Genomic DNA, 17,088 nt, shown 5'->3' on the forward strand with positions numbered 1-17,088 from the left:
TTCAGGTTACAGACTCCGCTAACCCAGAAATAGTACCTCGGGTTAAGAACTTTGCTTCAGGATGAGAACAGAAATTGTGCAGCGGCGGTGCGGCAAGCCCCATTAGCTAAAGTGGTGCTTCAGGTTAAGAACAGTTTCAGATTAAGAACGGACCTCCGGAACAAATTAAGTACGTAACGAGAGGTACCACTGTACAGGGGAATGTTGGTTCTTAAACTTAATCCGTTCTGGGAGTCCGTTTTGACTCCCAAAACGTTTGAAAACCAAGGTGCGGCTTCTGATTGGCACCGGCGCCCCAGAAATAATAGCTGATAGCTGCATTGGACGTTTGGCTTCCGAAAAACGTTCGAAAACTGGAACACTCACTTCCGGGTTTTCAGTGTTTGGGAGCCGATTTGATTGTCAACTAAGCCGTTCAAGAACCAAGGTTCCACTGCAATTAATTATGTAATTTCATCATAGTGGAAAGTGAGACAAATAATGGTATTTGACAGAAGATGAACTGAAGTGGAAGGGAAACAGTGCTGCATGCGACAAATGCAGGATGGAAAGGGTAACTGTTACGGAAAAGCAGCAATGCGAGAGTGAGCTGCAAGTTGCTGGAATGCAAAACAGGATGTTGATGTTTGGGACTGGACCATGGGAACAAAGGGACAGTCTATTCACTGTACTGAGCACCGGATGTTAGCTCAGAGTGTCATCTGACCTGTACTGGAAGTACAGGGGTGGAGTTAATCTCTCTACTGTTGGAGTCTGATGAGTGCAGACGCGTTTCTCTGTACTGCTGCAAGGACAGAAATAAAGACATGTAAATACATTTCTGTCTGTCTCCCCTCCCTGGGGGAGGCAGGGAGGAGGGAAGAGTGGTGTGTTCTTCTCACGCTTGAGGAGGATCGCCGATAGTGAACTAGCCTGATCCTGCCGGGAGACGCAGACGGGGAGGTCAACAAGGAGCTTAAGCCGAGTGCCTGGAGAGTGGCCAGTTTTCCTCTGATAAGGCTTACGAATCCAACATCTTTTTACCCCCTCGGTATAAGGCAGCTGCTGATGTATTGTGAACTGTGGGGTGGATGTGGGGTTTACAGGGGAAAGTAGAGAATCGGACAAACAGCAAGCTACCATGAGGGCTAGAAACTTACTTTTAAAGAAATTGAAAGCAGAGGCAGCTGAGCACCAGTCACGGCCAGAATGGAAAAAGAAGTAAAAATGATTTGTAGGTGGAAGCAGTGCAAACGTAGCCCTGTTCACATATCTCAAAGCATAGAGGCACCAGTTGACTCTACTCCAGGCATCCCCAACCTGCGGCCCTCCAGATGTTTTGGGCCACAACTCCCATAATCCCTAGCTAACAGTACCAGTGGTCAGGGATGATGGGAACTGTAGTCCAAAACATCTGGAGGGCCGAAGGTTGGGGATGCCTGCTCTACTCTGCTTAACTTCTGCTTCTTTGCTAGCCTATCTGGAGAACTCTTCGCGTGGTCAGGAACCCCACTTGCATGAAGGGCCCCTGCACATATAGCTGTATTAGCAAAGGTTGGCCTTTATGAGAACTGGACGGATGAATACATGACAATGACTTACCATACAGGGGCCTTTTTGAATATCTGTTTCCAAGGCACTTTGGTCTGTTTGGATAAGGAGAAGCCCTTTGCTAAGTCTTCCAAAGGGATGACGAGTTCTGCGTAAAGCAAAGAAGACATATCTAAACCCAGGGCTTAATAATATCCAGAATCAATGCATACAGGGGCTGAAACGGACGTGTATAACATCTAAACATTCTCCCTATCTATTTGCATTAACAGAGAACTATCTTTTAACAAGAACCTAATTCAAACCTGCCTTGTCATAGTGCTGGCTTCTTTCGATTCATTTTCTAGCAATTGCAAAGCTTATTTTGCTCACCCTTCCTACAATCCCTTATTCACACCCTGTGCCAAATGCCACTTTAGTCCACAAATGCCACTTTTCTGCTGCTCCAGAGAAGCGGACACGGAGCAATGGATCCAAACTACAAGAAAGAAGATTCCACCTAAACATTAGGAAGAACTTCCTGACAGTAAGAGCTGTTTGACAGTGGAATTTGCTGCCAAGGAGTGTGGTGGAGTCTCCTACTTTGGAGGTCTTTAAGCAGAGGCTTGACAACCATATGTCAGGAGTGCTCTGATGGTGTTTCCTGCTTGGCAGGGGGTTGGACTCGATGGCCCTTGTGGTCTCTTCCAACTCTATGAGTCTATGAGGTCCACAAAAGCACACTTCAGGTTTCTGATGATCAGCTGGGGGGGAGGCCTTGCACTGAAAGTGTCATTTACCCTTTCCATTCACGAGGTATTTGCGCATGCAGTAAACCCACAGCAACGTCAGGACCCCCGAGAAGTAGAAGACGCTCTTCCAGCCATACCAGTCGAGCAGCAGGGACCCGGCAGCCCCCATCACCAGCGTCCTGGAAGGGGGAGGGAGAATTAGGACAACAGGAGGGGAAATGGGAGTTTCTGCTAACCAGGCAAGGACTTTTCCTACCTGCCTGACCCCACCCTCCGTCCTTCAAAAGGGGGCTGTTTCCTCTGCGAGAGTCATGGGGGTGGGTAGAGTGAATTTTGCAAATTCAGCAGTGCTGTTTGTTCGTTAACGCTGTTAATACTGTTTTGTGGATCACGAGTGCTGTAATGCTTTGCCAGTTTTATTGTGTTTTTAATATTCTGTTGGGAGCCACCCAGAGTGGTTGGGGAAACCCAACCAGATGGGCGGGGTATAAATAACAAATAATAATGATGATGATAATAATGATAATAATAATAATTTTTAATGGATTTTTTGGAGCTAGCTGACCTGACCGGAAGAGTCCGTGATCAGAAGGAGGAGGAACACCAGGAAGAATGGAAGAATTTCAAAGACTATTTACTTAAGTATGCTAAGGTAAATTGAATAGAAATGCTTGCAAAGAAATAGATAGGCTAAGGATTTAAATATATGAAGTTATAGAATAATATGTTTAAAGTAAAGATGAAAAGAAACAAAGATGTTAAGAGGATTAAGTAAATTTTATGAGATTTTGTTTTGGAAAACTGTTACAATGATATACAGTGGTGCCTCGCAAGACAAAAAGAATCCGTTCTGTGATTCTCTTCGTCTAGCGGTTTTTTCGTCTTGCGAAGCAAGCCCATTGAAGGATTAGCGGATTAGTGCTATTAGCGGCTTTTAGCAGCTTATCTGCTGATCGGATCAGCTGATAAGCGGCTTAGCGGCTTAGAAAAAGGGGGGGGGAACCAGCAGGAACTCGCAAGACATTGTCGTCTTGCAAAGCAAGCCCATAGGAAATTCGTTTTGCGAAGCACCTCCAAAACGGAAAACTCTTTCGTCTAGCGAGTTTTCCGTCTTGCGAGGCATTCGTCTTGCGGGGCACAACTGTATAATGAAATTCAGTCAAGGGAATTTGAGGAAGTCACTTAACAATGTCATTAAGATTGGAATAAGTACAGTTATGATGCATGTTTGTTTGTTAGTTTAAAATTTTGGAAAATTTATTTAATAATTTGAAAAAGAATTTTTTATTATAATATGACTTTTCTTGCGGTTGCGCTATTTAGCCTCTTTTTTATTTTACTGTCAGGCTGCAAAAAAACAGACTTAGAGAGGCGGGAAAAGGAGCATGAGTAGTTCAGTCAGTAGAGTAAGTCTCAGGTTTGAGACTCAAATTGGGCAAAAGATTCCTGCACTGCAGGGGGTTGGACTAGATGACCCTAAGGGTCCCCTTCCATTTCTACGACTCTACTAGTAGAATTTATCTTGTAACTTACCCAAACTGAGATCCTGTCCCAACCGTGCTGTATGTGAATGCCCTTTCGTTCTCCCGCACTTTCCGGGAAAACAGGCTTGCCAAGGCAGGAAAGTAAACCCCTAATCAAAGGTCGAGAGGGAGGAAATTCCGTTATAATCAGCAACAGGTTTGATGCAGGTCCTGTGAACGCTACACAGCTCCTCTTTGCCACTGATTGCCTAAGAAATTTGTCTCTCTTTTTTAATTCCACACCCAACAGAGTACAGTGGACGCTCGGGTGGCGAATGTGATCTGTGCAGGATGCATGCGCGGGTTGCGATTTGGGACTTCTGCGCATGTGCAAAGCGCGATTTAGCGCTTCTGCCGAAACCCGGAAGTAACACATTCCGATACTTCCAGGTTTCAGCAGTCCGCAACCTGAAAAAACGCAACCTGAAGAGGACACAACCTGAGGTATGACTGTAATGGCGCTGTTTGTCAACATTCTGTTGCTGGCACCTTTCCCTCCCAAACCTTGGATATTGTGAGCACTGCCTGTCCAAACGTTTGCCAGGAGGGGCAAGCAGGGCTTTTTTCTCCACATGCATCTTTGGATAAAGGTTGACACATGCTGTGTGGGATTTGATACATAAGTAGCAGTCAAGTACGACATTCCTTGTTTTCCTAGAGTGGACATGCAGGGGAATGTTGAGTCCAGCCAGTCGAAAACTTCCTGTTTCCTCCTGGCTGGGACGTACTTCCTTTGCATGTGACTGGAGGTGGGCGTGACCTTACCAGTCCAGATAACAAAAGGACAAGGCACGCAGCACTCTCTTTCTTTTTGACTTCCCCCATCGTTGGAGCAGCTTTTAGCTAGATATGCTCTGTTGACTTTCAGCCAACAGAGGACACTGGGATTATCCCCATATCGGAGAGCTCCACATGTATATACTTTGTAACTAAGTCTGCCTTCTGGGATCCAACTGTGAACAGAATGTGAATAAACTACTTTTATATATTTTACACAAGATTGTGGCATGTTTATTCTTTTAAGAGGGATATAAGGGAACTTACCAGGAACCTAATAGTGAGAGGCGTACACAAGCCTGCAACCAGCTACCCGCTGCACGTTTATAAGGGGAATGTGAAACTTTTTTTTAAAAAAATCAGTTAATATATTTGCCCTCCTCCAAGAAAATAGCTGTTTACTTGGCCGTCTAATAATAATAATAATAATAATTCATTATTTATACCCCATTCATCTGGCTGGGTTTCCCCAGCCACTCTGGGCAGCTTCCATCAGAATATTAAAATACAATATGTCCCATGTCATGAAGGCTGAAATTTCAATTCAATGGAGCAGGGTCAAGATATTAACTGATATGCATGAAATTTCAGATATAGCTATATAATTCCTAGTGTAGTAAAATAAGTCCTTTGGAGCAGGCATTTTTTTAAAAAAAGGGTTTTTATGAACTGCCCTACTGCTAAGTAAAGGAACTTGCTAGCGCAAGTTAGAAAGGATATTAATAAACAATATATCCTCTCCTGTCTCCCTGAACATTCCCACATGCTGCAATGTGCATGCTGCCTGCAAGCCCTTTTTGGCAAACGGTCATGGCGTGATACGAGCGGTCCAGGTGAATGAAAGAACTGGTGAAACATTTTAGTTAGGCTGCACTTTTTTTGTGGGTGCACCTAAGTAAATTCATTCATTCATTTCCTTCCTTCCTTTTGATTGGCTGAGCTCCCACAGTCTGTTTCTTGGGAATTTTGGGACAGTCTTGGAAGTAGATCGTCTCACCTTGCAGCAAGCCCATAAGGAACCGGGAGAAAGCGATGAGAACCAGGTGAGCAGAGCCGACATAGGTGAGCAGAGGGGTGATGGCCGTGATGGAGCCCCAGACGGATGCAGAGAGAAGGATAACTTTCACTCCTCCTATCCTAGAAGGCAGAGAAGAGTCAGGGTACCGGCCCCAAGGGTGCTTTCTGCACTCCAGGTCCCAAGTTCCCAACCTTACGCCTATGCAAAGCCCACAAGCAGGGCCTAAGTGCCACAACTGATATTCAGAAGCATGCTGCCTCTAAAAGAAGGATATATCCTTCAGGCAGGGTGGATAAAAATCAATGATTTTTTAAAAAATTAAAAATCGGATTTTTAAAATTTAAATCAGTTTTTTAAAAATTTAAATCGGATTTATAAATAAAATGCTTTTGGAGGAAAAAGTTTTCTAAAGATAGTTTTCTATTTAAGTTACATTATAGTCCAAAGGAAATAAGGATTTGTTTTAAGTTTTTCATGTGTGCTAAAACTCAGTCTCAGTTTGTTTGTTTTTAAAAAGTTGTTTAACCACATCAGTTAACAAACATGGATATATATGAAATAATGCTATTGTTTTAGTTAAATAAGTTGTTTAAATTGTTATTAAGGAAATGGTTATTTTTCTCCTTCCAATAAAGTGCAGCAGAAAAGTTGTCCAGATATAAACAGTTATTTAACCTCACAATAATTTCATAATTATCTGTCTATGTATTTCTAATAGTATAACCAAATCAGTAATTTTTGATATAACTGTAAAAACTATTATTCCAAAAATGAAACCTTCATCTAATTGTATATATTAAGATGATACCAGCAAGAATGAGTTTTTGTGTGAAAAAAATGATTTAAATCAAGTCTTACGGACTAGTGATTTAAACTGATTTGATTTAAATCAAATCGACCCCGCCTTCAGGGTTAGTAGCCACGGACAGCTGCCACTCAGAATCCAAGTGGCAAAATAAAAAGTTCTAAATCTAGCGGATTTCAAATAAGCGTGGCTCTTCCCTTCGGCTCTAGAAGGGGCACAGTGCGAGACAAGTCATACCGATCGCTCAGGTGGCCTCCGACGATTTGGGTCAGACAGTAGCCCCAGAAGAAGCTGCTCAGCACGATGCCCGACTGCCTCTTGTCCCAGTCGAAATGAGCGCTCATGGCGGCAACAGAGATGGGGAGGGCGACCCTCGTGCAGTAGAGCAAGCAGGTCCCAAGTAGCAACGCGACGGTCCATATTCGAGATTCAGGCCTGCAAACATCAAGAGAAAGGAACACTCCTTTAAAAAAAAATGGCTGTTGTTGTTATTTATTATTATTATTATTATTTATACCCTGCCCATCAGGCTGGGTTTCCCCAGCCACTCTGGGCGGCTCCCAACAGAATATAAAAAACACGATAAAACATCAAACATTAAAAACTTCCCTAAACAGGGCTGCCTTCAGATGTCTTCTAAAAGTCAGATAGTTGTTTATTTCCTTGACATCTGATGGGAGGGCGTTCCACAGGGTGGGCGCCACTACCGAGAAGGCCCTCTGCCTGGTTCCCTGTAACTTCGCTTCTCACAGTGAGGGTACTGGCAGAAGGCCCTCAGAGCTGTGTCCGGGCAAAACGATGAGGGTGGAGACGCACCCTTAAGGTATACTGGAGGTATACAATTCAACACTTTGAACTGTGCCTGGAAACGCACTGGGAGCCAATGTAGGTGTCTTCCCAAAAACTCATCCCAAACCCAAACTCCCCAAAAGCGTCATGGCGATCAGCAAATGGTAACGGGGGAAGGACTGTGAAATCTGGAAGCCCATAGTCATGAACCGGCACATGGGTGGTGGATACAGATTCAGTTGTTCCGACTCAAGGAATGAGGCAGTTGAGCAGCTCGGCAGCTGTATCCATGACTGAGCAGCACAATCTTACTCAGCTACCAGTGACCGCCAAAAAGAAGATGACTTGGCAATGCTTTTAAACGCCTCTGCTGTTACTTCTGTGCTGTTTGCAACTGTCTTTACTGCATTTCGAGCCTTGCCATGAGACATGTGCGTGAAAGGCGATTTAATAATTTTCCTGCACTGGAAAGAGGGACGGCCTCAGTAACCTCTGAGGTCCTTCCTGACTCTTACGACTTTGCAGAGGAACAGCCGAGGAGGACGAGAGAGGTTGGCTTTCCAGAGGCAAGATTTGAAGCAGGGGCTTCCTGACTTGCAGGCCGGCTGTCACTTCCCCATCACCCTTCGTGCCTGTTACACTCAATCTGATTCAGATCACATAGCGCAGGCAAGGCAGGTTCCCTTCAGGGCCTCGGCAAGTCCAACTGGTCTCCCTTCCCGTAGCAGCTCCTCACATTGTCACAGGCCTTCAAAAGGCCTGCCACTCACCTGTCATCCTGAACTGAGCTGGCACAGCGGCCCCAGCAGTGGATTAGCAATCCTGACGGTAACTTGGCATGGCGCCCAAATCCTTTCCGGGAGGGCAAAATGAGAAAGCGCTCGCTCCTGCCTCCCGCGAACACAGTTCTTGGCAAGGGATGCCTTCTCCGACTCCACAGCCGTTTTGAGCGAACAAAATTTATTTATAATACATTAGCAAACCTGCTAGCCAGTTAGTTGCAAATGGAATACAGATCCGTATCTGTTTATTCTTAAGCACTGTAGATTTCCCTTAATAGCCTGTGTTTCCCACTGAGGTAGAAAGGCAGAATTTAAGAGCTGGACCCCTGCCTTTTTGCTTTGCTCTGCTGAATAAGACCCATCTAAATGGGGACTGCAACTAACCCAGGTCATTTGTCCCAGTTCTCATGAAAATATTTAACTCTCATCATCATCATCATCAAGAATTGCTGAATGCCTATAGCATACATTGCGGGCAAAATACCATGTGCAATTGACAATGATGATCACCATTAAGCCATGTAAAAATGGTGTGCATTTTTTTAAAATTTCTATGTAATGTACATTTTTAAATGCTGGTTTTATTCATATTTTGATTTTTTACCCCAAGGACTTCCTGCTTTTAGGCTCCTGGCTTTGCATTGATCGTTTTAACATATGTAAACTGCTTAGAGGTTGGAATGTTTTTCAGTTAAGCAGTATCCACACATTCTGTTAAATAAAAATGAAAGCAAGCAGCGAAGCCGATTTATAATGTTTAACAACCAGCAACCAACAGGACAAATATTTTTCCAGCAAGAAAAGAAGGGTCAATTCCACTCTCAGCATAAACGACTCTCCCCCCCCTTATTTTTTAGGGTCCATACAAGCACGCGGGGAGTTTGCTATCTGATTACCACGTCCATTATGGTGGCTTGACCCAAAATGTCTCAGAATGGGAGTCCGGGTTTTGACAGAAGAACTTTAACTTTCCTGTTCTGGCTCTAGATGTTCCCTGAATAAGCGCGTCCACCTGCAAGGATGCGGTCCAAAGGGGTTGCTTGGCAGACTGTGCAAGAGAAGCAACACAGTTCTGAATTTTAGAGAAAGAGGAAGACCTGTGCGCTGGCTGAAACACGGAGAGATCACAGTGAAAGCGGGCAATTACGACATAATTCTCCGTTCGAATTGCAAACACCAGCTCGACCCCTTGCACACATTTTACAGGAGGGAAAGGGGGGAATGCAAAAGGCATTATAGATTACTATCTCGTTTTCCAAATACAGTGGTGCCTCGCAAGACGAAAAGAATCCGTTCTGCGATTCTCTTTGTCTAGCGGTTTTTTCGTCTTGCGAAGCAAGCCCATTGACGGATTAGCGGATTAGTGCTATTAGCGGCTTATCGGATCAGCTGATAAGCGGCTTATAAGCTTAGAAAAGGGGGGGGGGAACCCCGCAGGAACTCGCAAGACATTCTCGTCTTGCGAAGCAAGCCCATAGGAGATTCGTTTTGCGAAGCACCTCCAAAACGGAAAACTCTTTCGTCTAGCGAGTTTTCCGTCTTGCGAGGCATTCGTCTTGCGGGGCACCACTGTACTCTGCTTGGGTAATAGGATCTTGGCCTTCCTTAGGAAACCAAGGCATCTTGGGTCTGTTGACAGTCTGTGGGCATTGTGGCTTTAATATCATCCCTACTCCTTAGCCTTATACCCCTCTCTCCCTGCCCTTTTGCTTAACATCCAGCGCGATGAAGGGCTCTGCAGAACTCGTATGTTTGCTCACAAAAGAACTCCGGCGTTTTGGTTGGTCCTCCTGTCATAAATTTGCACCCTGCCTTTCCTCTGAGCATCTCAGAACTTTCGAACATGGCCTTTCGCCAATCCGCCATTTTATCCTCCTAACAACCAACCCTGCAAGGTGGGCAGAGAGGTAGCGCCTGGCTAAAAGATCACTCAGCACACTTCACGGGTAAAAGTACGGCTCTACCGTCCATTTTAGATTCCGCCTCCCCATGGACCAATACAGTTGCGTATTAAGAAAGAAAGTCATTTTGCGAGAAACCAAGTTGCAGGGAACCAGGCAGAGGGTCTTCTCGGTAGTGGCACCCGCCGTGTGGAATGCCCTCCCAACGTTTTTCTCTCCCAAAGAGAAAAACAACGACCAAACTTTTAGAAGACATCTGAAGGCAGCCCTGTTTAGAGAAGCTTTTAATGTTTAATAGACTATTGTATTTTAATATTCTGTTGGGTGGCTGGGGAAACCCAGCCAGATGGGCAGGGTATTTGTTTATGTATGTATGTATGTATGTATGTATGTATGTATGTATGTAGCCAGGAGCCAGGATGATGCATCTGGAGGTGCCTTCCTAGGCATAGCCGTCAACTTTTCGCTTTTCTTGCGAGGAATCCTATTCGGAATAAGGGAATTTCCCTTAAAAAATGAGAAACGTTGACAGCTATGTTCCTAGGGACACTTGGATCTTGACTGTTTTCACACGCTAACAACCCATCCTGTAGAATTCTACCCGTTATATTTTTATCTGCACAATCGGAATGAATTTCGGGAACCAAAATGTCACATTGAAGAATACGACTTCCAAGCCACCTGGCCCCCAATTGGCAACCGGACATTCCGTTCTGGTGACTGTAACCCTGGTTTAAGGAGCCATTTGGTGATATAGATCTAGAGCTTCTAACACTGCTGGGGTTGAATGAAGGATTCCGCTGGTGCAAGAGGACTTCCTTTTACTCTTCTACCCCCCATGACCCCTTTCCAAATCTGCTCTGGGGGGTCTCCCAAACGCCCAGAAAATATTTTGAGAGGCAGGGACAGGAGAGGAAATTCAAGTCAGCTGCGCGCAGAGAACTCTGGAGCTGTAAGCCTTTGACAAACAGCCTCCTTCCCTGTTTGTCGTAACTTCTTCCCACCTTTACGCAACAATTGACTAACCAGCCTACGTATATTTATCATGTTGTGGAGAATGATTAACCAAGCCTTGACCATGCATTCAAAAACAGCTTAGAACCGCATTAGCCCTACTGGTTTCAGCCAGGCTCAGTCCACGTCTACAAAAGAGGCAAAGGAGCCAACTAAATCGCTGTATGAGTGGGAATGAGTTTTGCAAGGTCAAGGGCGCCTCTGCCTACACTGCTCCCAAATTTGGGGCAACCAACTATCAGAGCACATTTGTGGGGAGCCTGGGGAAGGACTGGGAGTGGGACGTTGTTCTGCTTACTCAATTATTTAGTGTTATAAGCAGTGCTTTTTTTCCTAAAAATGTTTGGGGGTACTGTACTCTCATTTTGACTCAAGAAAATCACCATTTTGTAGTTCAAATCAGGAAAAATAAATAGAGTAAACAGGAAAAAAGTACAAAGATTCACAAAATGTTTTGGGGTATGTGTACCCCTGCGTCCCCCGAGGAAAAAAGCACTGGTTATAAGAATTTCAAGGTCTCTGTATAGAATATTAATACATGCACACATATCTAAATATATGAACCATGTGTCTGACTAAGTTTGTTATTGGTATGAGCTTTCGTGTGCTTGCACACTTCTTCAGAAGTGTGTTGGTCTCTAAGGTGCTACTGGAAGGATTTTTTTTTATTTTGTTTCGACTACGGCAGACCAACACAACTACCTACCTGTATCTAATAGTATGGGAAAGCTATCCTGAAGCCATTTTGACTCTCAAATATTCCTCTGCAGTAAGGGAGGCAAATGGGGAAAGCCTTCCCATTGGGCCTTTTGCTTGCAAATCGTGTCCTAGGGGCGTATTTGTGTATGAATAGGGTGAGCCTGTGACCTGGATTCAGGAACTAACCATCACAAAAGAACGGCCAGACTGCCAAGGTAATGCAATCAATGACCACTATCAGGTATCCTAGAAGACAGGATTTCTGCTGTAGATCGTCTCCTTCTGTGATATCTGTATGATTTAGATAAATTTATTGTCATTGTCCGTATATACACAGTATACACAACAACGAAAATGTTTCGTGGGGGAGTGGGTCTTGGGTTACAGGGTGGGCAATTTCAAAAGTCTATATAAGGGCCTGCACACCATTGTTCAGGGTTCTCCTCCCTCCAGCATGGTATGTGGGGACCCTGTTGCAACCGTTCCTTGAATAAAGATCAGTCTTACTAGCTGATTTGCTTCTCAATATACTCTGATTTGCCTCTGTTATTTTCTCCTACTGACAGGACACCCACTTAAGGACTCTATACGGGCTCCGGAATACCCCATAAGGGAAAGGGAGCAGTTTTTCTTATAACATTAGTTAGCATCAACCAAAGAATCTGAGTTCTAGACCAAAGCTTGGGGTGGGTGGATAAGTGTGGAAATTATGAATTTACCCCTTTCCACCGACTGGCTACATTTTGGAAATCTGATGCAAGCCTTGGTCGTGTTTAGTGTTACAAGAGAGAAAGCAGGCAAGGAGGTGTTGACAAAAATTTCAACCTGTTCGAGGGAAAGGTACCCAATTTGGAAGTGGGTAGGAGTTATAGAAGGGACGCAGCTGGCTCTGTGGGTTAAACCACAGAGCCTAGGACTTGCTGATCAGAAGGTTGGCGGTTCGAATCCCTGTGACGGGGTGAGTTCCCGTTGCTCGGTCCCTGCTCCTGCCAACCTAGCGGTTCGAAAGCACGTCAAAGTGCAAGTAGATAAATAGGTACCGCTCCAGCGGGAAGGTAAACGGCGTTTCTGTGCGCTGCTCTGGTTCGCCAGAAGTGGCTTAGTCATGCTGGCAACATGACCCGGAAGCTGTACGCTGGCTCCCTCAGCCAGTAAAGCGAGATGAGCGCCGCAACCCCAGAGTCGGTCACGACTGGACCTAATGGTCAGGGGTCCCTTTACCTATAGTAGTTGTAGCCAGACACAAAGCATTGCTTAAGACAACTGGTTTGTTGCTTTTGAAAAGGGGAGCTTTGCTAAGTCTGTCGCAGGAAAAGCAACGCAGTAGTCTTGTGACATCTCAAAGACTTAAGCCACATTCCCACCAAATGTTTAAAGCACTATTGATACCACTTTAAACAGCCCGGGCTTCTCTCACCAAAGAACTCTGGGAGCTGTAGTTCATTATGGGTGCTGAGAGTTGCTAGGAGACCCCCCTTCAGAACTACAATTCCCAGTGTGGTTTAACAAATGAATCTCTCTCCTTTTTGGGAACTGTAGGCTTGTGTTAACGTATAAGGTTTTATGCATGCAGAGGAAAAGGGAAAGAAAGGACTAATTTCGGTGTGCTGTCCATTAAATATTGGGGCAGGAAGCAATAATGACAGCATCTTACTTGCAGAACAGACTTTAACTTTGTGATCCAAGATACACCATTTCATTTGTTCTACGGGGTTAAATCCAGTGCTTTCCCCCCTAAAAACTCAAGAAAATCACCAGTTTATAGTTCAAATCAGGAAAAATATATACAATACAGTGATGTAAACAAAATCTTTTCCCTTATGGGGTATCCAAGAGCCCCTATAGAGTCCTTAAGTGGGTTCTCTATTGGTAGGAGATTGGTTTACCTGGGCAGCCTGGCCATTCTTTTGTGATGGTAAATACTTCAATTCCTGAATCCAGGTCACAGGCTCACCCTATTCATACACAAATACCCTAAAGACAGGTAAACAAAAGACAATGGAGAGGCTTTCCCCTTTCCTTCCTCCTTGCAGAGAAACATTTGAGGTCAATTTGGGAGAGTCAATTTGGGATTGTTCTCCTGTACTATTTCAGACACGTGGTTTACATACTTATGTATGTGTTTGCCTTGTAAATTTAGCGACATTTAATCTATGTATTTGAGACCTTAAATTCTTACAACAACCGTAAATGGCCAAAACTATAAAGATTCACAAAATGTTTAGGGGTATGTGTACCCCTAAGTCCGCCTCCCAAAGAAGGCTGATCGCCGTAGAATTGATGCTTTTGAATTATGGTGCTGGAGGAGACTCTTGAGAGTCCCGTGGACTGCAAGAAGATCAGACCTATCCATTCTGAAGGAAACCAGCCCTGAGTGCTCACTGGAAGGACAGATCCTGAAGCTGAGGCTCCAATACTTTGGCCACCTCATGAGAAGAGACGACTCCCTGGAAAAGACCCTGATATTGGGAAAGATGGAGGGCACAAGGAGAACGGGACGACAGAGGACGAGATGGTTGGACAGTGTTCTCGAAGCTACCAGCATAGAATCATAGAATCATAGAGCATGAGTTTGACCAAACTGTGGGAGGCAGTGGAAGACAGGAGTACCTGGCATGCTCTGGTCCAGGGGGTCACGAAGAGTCGGACACAACTAAACGACTAAACAACAACAACAAGAAGTCCCCCCAGAAAAAAAGCACTGGGTAAACCTAAAGTGCAGCTTCCTAGAACTGTTTAAGTGTTTCTCTGTTCCTTGGGCACACTTCATTGGCATGAGGATGGGCACTCTGCACATGCCCCAACAGAACAGGGATCTCTGAATAACCACTGGCACCCTTAACGATCTAGAGCTCTCAGGATTGTATTAAAGATAGCTTAAAAAACAAAATTAAAAGATCTCAGGTTGGCTAATCAGGGGCACCTTTCCAATTGATCTGTGAGGTGCCGTAAGCCCTGCAGTTCCAATTTCCATTGTCTAATTTTCCATTGTCTAGGAAGCTGTTTCCTAAGCTCACTAGAAGGCATTCCGATGACTTGAAGGAGTGGCTCATAGCCTACTTAATGAACCCTTTCTCTCTATACACAGGTCACAAACCAGAACAACAACACTTTAGCTTGTTATGATTGAGTCAGAGGCCTACATTTGCCAGACTAGTAAAGCCAAAACAAACCCAGGGTTTGTGAAAATGCCCCAAACAAATTAGATGTGAATAAAATGGTTTGAAAGCGCTGTACTTTTCACAGGTACAAGCTAAGCTTTTTACAGCCCAAGTCAGAGAGGCAAGTTTCAGCCCTAGCTCTTAGCACATTCAAGAGGGCCAAATCATAATTCTTTTTAATTCTAGCCTTAAAAAATAAAAAATAAAAATAAAGACTAACATTTGCATTTCTCTGAAGCAAATGCAACTTTGATGCGTAAGAAACAGAAAATAATGAACTAAAAGTGAATAATGCATGTTTACAAAATAAATGCATGGAAGCAATGGGATTCATTGGGGGAGGGATAGCCTAATAATAATAATAATAATGATGATTTATTTATACCCCACCCATCTGGCTGGGTTTCCCAGCCGCTCTGGACGGCTTCCAAAAAATATTAAAAATACAATAAAATAGGTTTAGAATCATAGAACTGTAGATTTGGAAAGGATCCAAAGGTCATGTCACCTAACCCTTTGCAATGCAGGGATAACAGCTGAAGAATTCCTGACCGCCAGCCACCCAGCTCCAATGGAGAGGCTGCATTGTGCTTATCTACATGACGTCTTCAAGAGCCCCAATATTTTTTGGGAATCGAACCCGCTGTTTTGCACGGCACTTGTAAATAATATACAATGACTCCACAGGACAATTGCAAAGAAAGGGAATTGAGGGTGGAATAATAAGCTGTGGGCAAATCCGAACGAAATAGCTTTGAATCACATCCGGCAATGAAGAAAAGGGAATATGCGGCCAGCTTCAGAATCAAAGCATTGCATAATTTATGTGCAAGTTATTTATGTACTTCTGCACAGTACAAATTAGCACCAGAGCTTAATGTTCTGTCATGGGACAGGGAATAACTAACCACACACCACAGGGAGCAAAATAGGAGTTTGGGGAATACAGTGCTCATAAATCCACAAACAAGAACTGTAACAGAAAGGAGAGAAGAGGACTCCCACACAACCGTTTATTATGGGGACTCAGTGTTGGCTCAGGAATGCAAGTTTTTCGTTGCACCCACAGGTTCCCACCATCGTCTAAATGACACCCTGGTTCTTCCCCCCTCCAATCAGCCTCGGCCCAGTATACCTGAAGGAGCGTCTCCACCCCCATCATTCAGCCGGGACACTGAGGTCCAGCTCCAAGGACCTTCTGGCGGTTCCCTCCCTGCGAGAAGTGAGGTTAACAGGGAAGCAGGCAGAGGGCCTTCTCGGTAGTGGCACCCGCTCTGTGGAACGTCCTTCTATCAAATGTCAAAGAAATAAACAACTATCTGACTTTCAGAAGACATCTGAAGGCAGCCCTGTATGGGGAAGCTTTTTAATGTTTGATGTTTTATTGCATTAATAATAATACAGTGGTACCTCAGGTTACATACGCTTCAGGTTACAGACTCTGCTAACCCAGAAATAGTGCTTCAAGTTAAGAACTTTGCTTCAGGATGAGAACAGAAATCATGCTCTGGTGGAGCGGCGGCAGCAGGAGGCCCCATTAGCTAAAGTGGTGCTTCAGGTTAAGAACAGTTTCAGGTTAAGAACGGACCTCCGGAACGAATTAAGTACTTAACCCGAGGTACTACTGTAATAATATTCAGATGGAAGCCACCCAGAGTGGCTGGGGAAACGCAGCCAGATGGGTGGGGTATAAATAAATTATTATTATTCAGATTTAGCCTTTTCATGGGTTCCCCCCCCCCCACCCCATTTATCGTATTTTCTGCGGAAATGGTTAAATCCAGATTAAATAGGAAATGGGATGGCATTTTGGGGCAGATAGTCCTTGCACGAACCATGCGTGTATTAACAGTGCTACCGGTATATAGCTGTGTACTCACCTTACGTTTATTTAAAGCACATTCCCGCCCCGCCCCCGAATCCTGGGAAATGCAGTTTGTTAAGGGTGCTGGAAGTTGTAGTATAAATTACAGTTCCCAATATTCTTTTTTTGGGGGGGGTGTGCTTTAAATGTATAGTATGTGCACAAGCCTAAATGCACAGTAAACAGCCATGTGGAAGTATCCCAAGAGAGAGAGAAAGAGATGCAGCTGGAAACCACTATTTTTGAAAGTTTTCCTTCTGCAGTTTGCTTCCTCCAGGTCTGGCACAGGGTGGTCTCCCCAAAGTTAATGATGCTGAAACTTACCTGGACCAATAAGAATCAGCGCCATCCTTTTTCATGCCCTCCTCCGTGGTCTTCTGCTGCTGCTTGAGATGATGGAGAGAGTGCAGATCAGCCCCGCACACCTGCGCTCCATTTTCACTGACACTCAAGGCCATTCAACTTTTTATTTTTAAAAAATAATAATCAGTACA

The 17,088-nt window shown here is 44.5% G+C and overlaps 1 protein-coding gene across 1 annotated transcript in view; it reads right to left on the bottom strand.

Moving 5' to 3' along the window:
* Positions 1–17,052, bottom strand: part of SLC17A9 (solute carrier family 17 member 9) — a gene marked incomplete at its 5' end in the record, with an annotated part of 38,353 nt that extends 21,301 nt beyond the window's left edge. The window contains 6 exons of the mRNA XM_083507583.1: positions 1,582–1,678; positions 2,310–2,440; positions 3,795–3,894; positions 5,559–5,698; positions 6,622–6,819; positions 16,919–17,052. Coding sequence (XP_083363709.1) covers positions 1,582–1,678; positions 2,310–2,440; positions 3,795–3,894; positions 5,559–5,698; positions 6,622–6,819; positions 16,919–17,052 — 800 coding nt within the window. The remainder of the gene's footprint in view (positions 1–1,581; positions 1,679–2,309; positions 2,441–3,794; positions 3,895–5,558; positions 5,699–6,621; positions 6,820–16,918) is intronic.
* Positions 17,053–17,088: the final 36 nt, after the last annotated feature.

This window comes from Podarcis liolepis (genome assembly GCF_965112155.1).
Source record: "Podarcis liolepis genome assembly, chromosome: 6".
In the NCBI taxonomy this organism is placed as follows: Eukaryota; Metazoa; Chordata; class Lepidosauria; order Squamata; family Lacertidae; genus Podarcis; species Podarcis liolepis.